At 40.8% G+C, this 10,886-nt stretch overlaps 1 protein-coding gene across 2 annotated transcripts; it reads left to right on the forward strand.

Annotated features, from left to right (window-relative positions):
* Nucleotides 1-288: 288 nt before the first annotated feature.
* On the forward strand, nucleotides 289-8,532 carry LOC117289955. Of its 2 annotated transcripts, none has more exons than XM_033771164.1 (4): nucleotides 289-694; nucleotides 2,739-3,802; nucleotides 4,312-4,479; nucleotides 5,135-8,532. In XM_033771164.1, the coding sequence occupies exons 2-4, from the start codon at nucleotides 2,755-2,757 to the stop codon at nucleotides 8,362-8,364; spliced, it is 4,446 nt and encodes a 1,481-aa protein (XP_033627055.1). In that variant the 5' UTR covers nucleotides 289-694; nucleotides 2,739-2,754; the 3' UTR covers nucleotides 8,365-8,532. The 2 variants fall into 2 exon arrangements, with proteins under 2 accessions (XP_033627055.1, XP_033627056.1); XM_033771165.1 differs by having other exon boundaries at nucleotides 289-666.
* The last annotated feature ends 2,354 nt before the right edge of the window (nucleotides 8,533-10,886 follow it).

Below are 10,886 nucleotides of genomic sequence, written 5' to 3' on the forward strand. Positions count from 1 at the left end.
GGCAGCCAGCTAGAAACTGTATGCAATCTTACCATCTCTACGTGTCTTTTTGCCGGGCGAAACATGACATATACAGTGTTTTGTCAACAGAGGGCGGTTTAAATGTAAACATAGGTCACATCGTCTATATTCCGCACGTGTTTTTGTCATGTTGATTTGTTTTGCTTTTGTCCTGATGGCCGCCCATACCGCGGTCCAATGCATAGTTTGTTAACACACACCCTGGGTTTTCCCCATATTATTATAAATAGGTTTTTCCCGCACGTCTAAATAAAGTGGTCGTTCTCGTATTGTGTTGCAAGCACTATAATAATGGCGTCGCGTTGCGATTGCACAGGTAGCAATGACTCTTTGTACGGGGATCGATGTAACTTTCACTTAGTTGTCCCATCCTGCATAATAATTATGTATTGTATACCTCTTGTGAAATGAAGACAGTAACCTAGTTAGTGTTATCATAGAGCAAGCTCTATGCTGAGATCTACTCATGCTTGGTAAGCGGTTTGTAGCATCCTCCTGAAACTTCCGCGGGGGAACTTACAAGAATGATCTGATCAAACGAGTGCACCGCAGGGAGAATTTATAGTACACAGTTGATCAGGAGTGCAAGTTAATTTCCTTACATAGGAATTTACGATCCAGCAACTGGTCGTGTGACTGTGAAGTGTGAGTATTAAAGGCAGTGAACACTAAGGTAATTACTCAAAATAGTTATTAGCATAAAACCTTTCTTGGAGACGAGTAATGGGGAGAGGTTGATGGTATAAACTATTGTGCGAAACGGCTCCCTCTGAAGTGACATAGTTTTCGAGAAAGAAGTAATTTTCCACGGATTTGATTTCAAAACCTCACATTTAGAACTTGAGGTCTCGAAATCAACCATCTAAAACGCACACAACTTTGTGTGACAAGGGTGTTTTTTTCTTTCATTTTCATCGCGCAAGTTCCATGACCGATTGAGCTCAAATTTTCACAGGTTTGTTATATTATGCATGTTGAGATACACCAACTGTGAAGGCTAGTCTTTGACGATTACCAATAGTGTCCACTGCATGCCTTTAAGGGAATCAATGTGTGGTGACGAGGTTTTCAACTAGTGGTTTAATCCCAACGAGGCCTGGTTCTTGATAATTTACCGAGACAAAGTCGAGGTAAATTATCAAGAACCAGGCCTCGGCGGGTTTAAACCACTAGTTGAAAACCGATTCAACACACTTTGATTCCCATTCATTAATACCTTTTCGGTCAAAAACATCATCACTTTTTGGTCAAAAAGTAAAATAAATGCAAAAATTTGTTTTACTTCGGGGTAACTGTAGAATACAGGGCCACACTCGGCGACAGCCCTAACCTGCTAACAATAACCCTAACCCTAACCTAACCCTTACCCTAACCCCAACTCTAACCCTAACGCTAATGGCCTATTAACCCCAACCCTAATGGCTTATATCCCTAACCCTGGAGTGGCCCTGTATTATATAACTGCACCAAAACTGCTGCCGTAGATTTTGGTTGACTGACGAATTTGATGGAATTGGAGATTGTGTTTTCTGGAGGGTCGAGTCAGATGGAGGCTGTGTTTATGAGGTCAATAAGTAAATTTATAAATACTGGTACCAACAAATGGATTCAGGGAGCTACACTTTTTGTGATGACAATATTTTTTGAAAATAAAATGTAAACTCTCCCAGCCACGTCCTTGAACAGATTTCTTCCTAGCACTTTCTTGCATTGATCACTACCGCCCTCTATACGCCTCTAAATGTTTAAATGCATGATGTCATAATTCTTACCCAAAATGAGGTTATGGGCGCAAGTCCCCCATCACTTGCAGTGGCTGCGCCCATCGCCTCGTTTTGGGTCAGCATTGTGACGTACATCGTGCATAAATATTACACCCGTCATAATGCCACATTATCAATTGTTACATGTTGATCGTTTTGCTAATGCAGAACTTTGTCTTATTTTCGGTAATAACTTCATCCATGAAAATAATATCTATCAGTGTATGTGAACCCACTGAAAGTGCAAGGGACTATAAGAGTAAAATGAACTTTCAACTTTCACTTTCTATTAATTACACTTAATTACTATTAATTTACATGTTAAATTTTGCAAAGTGGTGTTCCCCTAGAGGTACTACTTTATCGAGTGGCAACCCTTCAAGCTCCTTGGCTTGATTGTCGCTTCAATAAGTTAATGAAGCAATGCGCACCAGTCTTTACTATGTGTTGCAATACTTTCCACATATGTGAAAAAAGGTTAATACCTGAATACCTGAAGTACCGACCCTAAGTACTGTAACATTCGTGCCAATCAACCAGGAGGGCGCCAGCACAGCTCAATGGTGGAGCTAGTTGCTCGTGGTGCTCTCTTGCTGTAGGATTGAGAAACTCGTTCACCTTGCATGCCTGGAGATGGAGGAGCGGCTTCAAAAGAAACTGTTCTGTTCCTCACCGCAACGTACGCCAGAGATCATTGAGGGGTGGGGGCGCTCCCACACGGAGCCAACACTCCTCCCTGTGGTACCCAACATGGAACGTTGTTGTGTTTCAATATCCTTGAAGGCTAAATGACACCACACCAAAGCGTGAAAGGGTAACATTTGTAACTTATATGCAGTCTAATCCTAACTCCATGCTTCATTTTACTTTAGAATGGCCTTTAATATATCTGCAAAAACGTAATTAGTTTCTTTATCAATATTTATTGTTTTTTTGTTAACTGACTTTATTTAGATCTGTTCTCTTCATCATGGAAGATGTGGAGAAAAAGACAACAGTAGCATCATGTGATGCCCAGGAGCAGCATGGAGGAGTAGCATCATGTGATGCCCAGGAGCAGCATGGAGGAGTAGCATCATGTGATGCCCAGGAGCAGCATGGAGGAGTAGCATCATGTGATGCCCAGGAGCAGCATGGAGGAGTAGCATCATGTGATGCCCAGGAGCAGCATGGAGGAGTAGCATCATGTGATGCCCAGGAGCAGCATGGAGGAGTAGCATCATGTGATGCCCAGGAGCAGCATGGAGGAGTAGCATCATGTGATGCCCAGGAGCAGCATGGAGGAGTAGCATCATGTGATGCCCAGGAGCAGCATGGAGGAGGAGCATCATGTGATGCCCAGGAGCAGCATGGAGGAGTAGCATCATGTGATGCCCAGGAGCAGCATGGAGGAGTAGCATCATGTGATGCCCAGGAGCAGCATGGAGGAGTAGCATCATGTGATGCCCAGGAGCAGCATGGAGGAGTAGCATCATGTGATGCCCAGGAGCAGCATGGAGGAGTAGCATCATGTGATGCCCAGGAGCAGCATGGAGGAGTAGCATCATGTGATGCCCAGGAGCAGCATGGAGGAGTAGCATCATGTGATGCCCAGGAGCAGCATGGAGGAGTAGCATCATGTGATGCCCAGGAGCAGCATGGAGGAGTAGCATCATGTGATGCCCAGGAGCAGCATGGAGGAGTAGCATCATGTGATGCCCAGGAGCAGCATGGAGGAGTAGCATCATGTGATGCCCAGGAGCAGCATGGAGGAGTAGCATCATGTGATGCCCAGGAGCAGCATGGAGGAGTAGCATCATGTGATGCCCAGGAGCAGCATGGAGGAGTAGCATCATGTGATGCCCAGGAGCAGCATGGAGGAGTAGCATCATGTGATGCCCAGGAGCAGCATGGAGGAGTAGCATCATGTGATGCCCAGGAGCAGCATGGAGGAGGAGCTAATAACCACGGCGATAGTTGTCATGAAGAGCAACAACCACTGCACCAAATGCACTGTCAACACTTGCAAAGCACTCAGGGTAATTTGAACAAGGCATTTTTGTGCAAGTTTTCATGCGTATTCTAACTTCTTGGACCATTGTGGTCCCAACCCAACCATAATTTATGGAGTTTTAAATTGGCGAGATTTCGTCACTTATTTTAATTTAACAGGTATGTGACCATGACATGTATATAAGTGATAAAAAATATGAAATTAAACTCATTTCAACAACGTAACAAAGAAAACTCAAGAATTAAAACTAATCTCAGCTTCATGTTACTGAAAATAGAACTTGTGCCAACCTCCGATCACAAAGCTTATCAAAACAAAGCTTTGTTTTTAGAAAAAAAGATCTTCGATTGACTTGTTTCTAGTTGTGTTTTGCATGAGACTTGCACAGTCTATACAGCAGGCAGATTTGGAGAGTGCAGAGAAAAAAAACGAGAATTTGAGTCAGACAAATTAATATCATTTCCAGTAGTAACCTTGTTGTCCAAACAAAAGTTTCTTGAGATTTGAAACTTTTCCCATTATTGATTTTCACAGAAGCATGTCAACCCCAGCAATGTTTTGTACCACCATCAACACCAACATGTACATGTACCCAGCCATCGGTCATTGGAGATATAAATGTTGAAGGTAGTGGGAATTTCATCTTCCTAGGACCTGTCTCGGGAAATACCTTCAATGTTTGTAAGGAAACCGGAAGGGGAGGTAAGTTTTTTTACTGATTGTCCAAATAGTTGTAAGTAATATGGACTAGTAGCCAAACCATAATAATGATACAACATTTTTTTCAGCAACCACATTCAGGGGGTTAGTAACTTGAGAGATTGCTACAGCTAGTCCCAGGGTAACGAGGGCAGTAAGGCTGCAGGATGTTGGGCATGTATCTGTACACACACTGGGCAGCTGAATGTAGTAACTGTCAAATGCCCAGAAGGGTCACATTTTTACTGCAAAGAAGGAGATTTTGGTCAGGTTTCTTCAAAAATTCTAAAAATTTCCCGGCTTTAAGGAATCTTTTTTACTGACTGTTTTAAGACAGGCCTCATGACTCAACTGACAGTAAAGGCCCGGTCCCACTGCAGCGATAACAATAATGACGCAAAGAAAACGCATTCCATTGGTTGAATGAGCGTGTGCGTATTCTGCAGGAGCAATTCTACCAGTAGAATGCGTTTTCTTTGCGTCGTGGTCGTTATCGTTTTTGTTATCGCTGCAGTGGGACCGGGCCTTTAAGCCAAATAAAGATGAGAGTGGCAGAGCAACTTACAAATGAATGTTTTTTAACAGATATTTTCATTCTTCATTGAGTGTTTGAGTTTACGGTTGTTTTCTTCTCTTGTTTCTCTCTCCCTGTATGCAGATGAGACTAAGGCGATCAAACACCAGACAAGGTTGGAGCAAACAGCGGCAGACCACTGTGAGACAGCAATAAAAAGACGATACACGAGCACAGGGAGCTTTGTAAAAGGCATTCCATGGGAAGATGATGACACTAAACATGTCAAGGACATCTATACCAAATTGTTGTTAGAAACTAATGAGAGTTTAAAATCCTATAATGAAATCTTTCATCTGGCCTCAAAAGAGGGTCTTCCTATTAAACGAGTTATTTTAAACGGAGTAGCTGGAAGAGGGAAGTCCACTCTTGTTGATAAAATGGCATATGATTGGGCAGTTGGCGCTTCTACTGCAATGCAAAGCTACAAACTTGTCTTTACTTTGAAAATGAGTGCACTTGACAAAACCTCAGAGCTTATTGATGCAATTTTTGACCAACTTTTAGATGAGGATACGTTAGTCAACCGTACAGATTTGGATTCATTCATCACCAAGAATCCAGACAAGGTTCTGATCCTGTTTGACGGTTTTGATGAGTTAATTTCTCATGATACAACTTCAATTGGTTCTATCTTTAAGATTCTGAATCGGAAGATAGGTCGAGAATGCTTTGTCGTTGTTTCAACTCGCCCCTCTCATTTTGACAGACTGATTACAAGAAATTTGATTCAAAAACCGTTCGCAAGTGTCAGGGTGAATGGATTTGATTCTGAGAGTATTGTAAAATATGTCAAGAGATTCTTTGCTGAGGATGTAGAGAAAGAAGATGGTCTTATACAGAGAATCAAGTCCTCTAACATCCTTTCTGATTTGGCGAAGAGTCCAATGCTTCTGCTCCTCATGTGTATACTTTGGAGAGAAGAATCCAGCCTACCTGAGACAATGTCACAGCTCTACGGTCAAGCATTCTTGTATATGTTCAAGCGAAAGTCAGATGTGCCTCAAGAAGAAGTATCAAAAGTCATCATTGAAATCGGAAAGATTGGCCTTCGTGGTCTACTTAGTAGCAGTTCAATCATGTCATTTCCAGAAAGAGAGTTTGACAGGACCACTCTTGATATGGCTATAAAAGCCGGCATTCTGACAAAACAGAGAGTCTTAAAGTGTTTTGAAAGTCATAACAGTATTCAGTTCATTCACAAGACCTTTCAAGAACTTTGTGCTGGGAAATACTTGAACAGCTTGTTGAAAGAAGCAACAGTAGACTTTCAGAAAACTCTCCGTCATATTGTCTGTTCATCAGTAAAGGATCCTTGTGAGTTTGAGTATCTTTTACGCTTTTGCTGTGGTGATGATGAGGCCTGTACAAACATGATTCTTGAGTCACTTGTAGAAAGGCTCCCAAATGACCAAAGGGTTTGGAAGCTAGTTCTTGATTGCTACTTTGAAGGCCAGTCAGATCAGTTGCCCCCAAATAAAATTGTTCAATCACTAATAACTCAAGAAATGTCTTTTCAGCAATTGGACCAAGACTGCCTCAACTCATTTATATGGTTCCTGGATCATATAACCATCATGATGAACAATGGCGGGTATAATTACCTTGCAAAGGTTTCAAAGATACACATAGAAATGTGTGATCTACCAATGAGGTTCTGTGAAGGTTTAGCAAAGTCCTTCACTGCAATGACGAATCTAACGGCTCTGACACTGACTCGGTGCAAAATGACTGGAAGAAAAATGCATTGCATTGTATCGGCTTTGAGCAAAGCAGCCAAACTGTCTCGGTTAGAGCTTTCAGAAAATGAAATGACAGATGACAAAAGAAACCAGAATGCTGCAGCTTGGGTAGATCAGGTGCAGTTCATCAAAAACCTCTCGGTACTACACTTGAATGATTGCTCATTGACAGCCGCTGTTGTTGCAGCAGTTCTTAGCCATAGGACTGGCTTGACTGAGTTGGCAATCGCTAACAATGAGGCATTGGGCGGCTGTGCAAAACTGTGGTGCCATCATTTGAGATACATGACACAGCTTCATAAGCTCGACTTGAGTGGCTGCTTATTGAGAGGTGACGATTTGAAATATGTAATATATTCCCTGTGTGAGCTTCCTGGATTTACCAATTTGGTACTAAAAGAAAGTCACACCTTGGCGATTGGTGGCCATGAACCAGCCTTATCCCATTTGAGGCTGTTGAAACATCTTGAAAAGTTGGACATGAGTTCTTGCTCATTGACAGGTCAACATGTGGCTCACATTTCTGAATCGCCAAATGACCTGCCGAATCTGGTGGAATTGAAGCTCTTCAAGAATAAAAACTTGGGAAGCTGTGCAGCAGTTTGGTCCTCTCGGTTGAGGTATCTGGAAAAGCTACAGAAACTCTTCATTGGTGGTTGCTCTTTGATAGATGTAGATATGGTACATGTTGCAATGTCACTGTGTGGTCTGACCAACTTGGAAGAGTTGCAGCTGATAGGAAATACATCTCTGGGTGCCTGTGCTGCAACATGGGCTCACAGTTTAAGGCATCTGAAACGTCTCAAGATACTTGGTTTGAGATTCTGCTCTCTAACGGGGGAAGATATGGGTTATGTTACTGATTCACTTGGATTTCTGCCCATGTTGACTGTGCTGATACTAGATGGAAATATGGCTTTGGGCAACTCTGTTGACCTATGGTCGGGCCAACTGAAGAACTTAAAGTCCCTCAAAGAGCTAGAGATGGCCAAATGTGCGCTGACAGGTCCAGATATGGAACACGTTTGTCAGTTACCCAACCTGGTTGAATTGAGGCTTCCCTCAAACCCAAAGTTGGGTGGTTCTGCATCAACATGGGCCTCTCATTTGAGCAACTTGGAAAACTTACAAAAGTTTGACTTGGGTTTCTGTGCAATGACTGGCAAAGATATGCCATGCATTCTTGATGCAATTTGCCACCTGCCAAACTTAATCGAGTTCAAACTCTATTCAAATAAAGACTTGAGTGGCTCTGTGGATTTGTGGTCAGTTAATCTGAAAGGTATGACACAGGTCAAGATACTTAACTTTGGTAATTGCTGCCTTACAGGTGCTGATATGCTTCATATGGCAGTCTCACTCGGTCAAATGACGAACCTAGCAGAATTAGTGCTTTATGGTTGTACAGCTTTGAGTGGTACTGTTGAATCATGGTGTCATCACTTGAAGAATATCAAGAAAGTCGACTTGAGTGGCTGCTTTTTGACCGGTGGAGATATGACAAACTTGATCAAGTCATGCCAAGGTTTTTATTACAGCACATCTGTCTTCTCATATGACATAAATACATGATCATACACTGTATGTACAGCATTCATGAGGAACCTACAGAATGTCTTAACGATAGATACATATTCAACTCCAACAATTATAATGCAAACAGTTGACAGCTGTCGATTTCACCAAACTCTTCCTAACTTAAGACTAATCTTATGACTTAGGACGAGTCCCAACCCTGCACTGTAGCATGTAGCATGCAGACCTTAAGATTAATCCTAAGTTAGGACGAGTTAACAGTCCTAACTCGAGATAAGACGAGTCCTAACTCTTTGTGAAATCGACGGCTGATTAGGTACAGATACACAGTCAACTCTTGTTGTAAAAGAAGTTATAAACTAACTGGTGATCCCCTGGCTGCTGCTTCACAGGTTGTATCATAAAGTTAGCTGTGTTCCCCTGCTATATGGTAGCTAGCGTTTGTAAGGCTTCTGGATGACTGCACCCTTGATCAAAGAATTTTGACAAAATAGGGAGACTGCCAAAATCGGGCTAGAAAGCACAGTTGGTAGACCGACAAAGTTCCTGTTTACAACAATCTAAACAGAAAGAATCCAACCAGGATCCTTGTTATGAAATAGCCCGCTGGGAATCCCACTGGCGTATCTGTCCAGAAACCTTTATCTGAATGACCTATAAACCAGGATCCCAGTAAAAACGAGGATTCTGGCGAAATTTCTCTATTTGGGCGGTATTCTGTTGGAATCCAGGAAGGATCCCAGTTTCTTTTTCTGTTCTTTGGTATACTATTACCAGTACCACTCAACCGATATGTCAAATAGTTACTTAAACATTGATATTAAGATCAATAATGGTAAATGTCTTTGAAGCTGGAGTGTATACTTTTGTGTTTTGGCAACTTTGTTCACAACTTTGATTATTGCCTTTTACGAAATAAGTTGTTTTTGCTGAAATGTGTACTAATAATAGGCCATGTAAATAATATAGAATGTATTTGTAAAAGCTATTGTAAATACAGTAACAATGAGTATACATGTAAATGATCAACATATTGCACATGCATCTTTTCCTCTTTTTTTCTTGCCTGGTTTTCTCTTTTTCTCTTTTTTTTTTACAAACAGAACTGCTCATTGATGTATTCATATTTCCAACAAAGTTAATGGCTTTGTGTTGTGGTGTTTTCACAGAACTTTATTTACTATAACAAAATACTGACACAAGGGCCTTGCTGTTGGCCTCTAAGTTAACTTCTTGTATAAGTTTCTTAAAGTCATGTTAACTCTTGATAATATTACTCAAAAGTTAAAGATAATTCAACCAGATTTGAAACAGAACACTAATTGGAGATTGTTAGAAACAAACCCTGATGTGTACTTTAAAGGCAGTGGACACTATTGGTAATTACTTAAAATAATTATTAGCATAAAACCTTACTTGGTAATGAGTAATGGGGAGAGGTTGATGGTAAAAAACATTGTGAGAAATGGCTCCCTCTGAAGTGACATAGTTTTCGAGAAAGAAGTATTTTTCAACGAATTTGATTTTGAGACCTCAAGTTTAGAATTTGAGGCCTCGATATCAACCATCTAAAAGCACACAACTTCGTGTGACAAGGGTGTTTTTTCTTTCATTATTATCTCGCAACTTCGATAACCGATTGAGCTCAAATTCTCAAAGGTTTGTTATTTTATGTATATGTTGAGATACACCAAGTGAAAAGACTGGTCTTTGACAATAACCAATAGTGTCCACTGTCTTTAAGTCTAAGAGTAAATTCTTTCACACAAAGTAATTGAATTTGATAAAGGCTTCAGCGGCATCTGAAAACACACAATTGAACGCAGCTTGTGTTCTTTCTTTTATTTTTCTGGCAACTTAAAGTCACCTGGAAGTGGTATTTTTTCAAAATAAAGCCTTTGTCACTAATATATGTGTTTTGATGAGTGGAATGTGAATAAACAGTTAACTAAGGTTTAAAAAAATCAGTTCTTATATTATTTACAAATTTAAGAGTAGACCCCGACCCGAGAGGGCGCTGTTCGTGACGTCAATCGAGACAGACTTTGCCTGTAATGCGTAGAGTAAACACAATTGCAAAGTACATGTACGGACCAAGTCGTGAGTTTGTACGAATGCAGAAAAACACTTTTTGAAATGTACCAACTCACGACTTGGACGTACATGTACTTTGCACTTGTGTTTACTATACGCATTGCAGGCAAAGTCTGCCTCGATTGACGTCACAAAAGGGGTAGGCGGAGTCAGCCCCCAAACAACTTTATATATTTTTTAAACATATAAATCGTGACAAACAATTACTAAAAAAATTGTTTTATTGTTCGTAAGCATATACTCTTATGTTTGAAAGAAAAAACATTATATTTCCAGGTGACTTTAAATGACAAATTGAGAACTTTTACGGGTTTGTTGCTTAATTCATTAGAACAATCCCAACAAAATCTTGTGAATACACAAAGGTCGAAAACTTTTCTTTTACAATAACCAAAAGTGTACCCTGCCTTGAACATGTATGTAAAACTAAACAAATCTAGAAGTGAATTCTATTATAGTGAAAC

The sequence above is a fragment of the Asterias rubens genome, chromosome 5 (genome assembly GCF_902459465.1).
Source record: "Asterias rubens chromosome 5, eAstRub1.3, whole genome shotgun sequence".
Lineage (NCBI taxonomy): Eukaryota > Metazoa > Echinodermata > Asteroidea > Forcipulatida > Asteriidae > Asterias > Asterias rubens.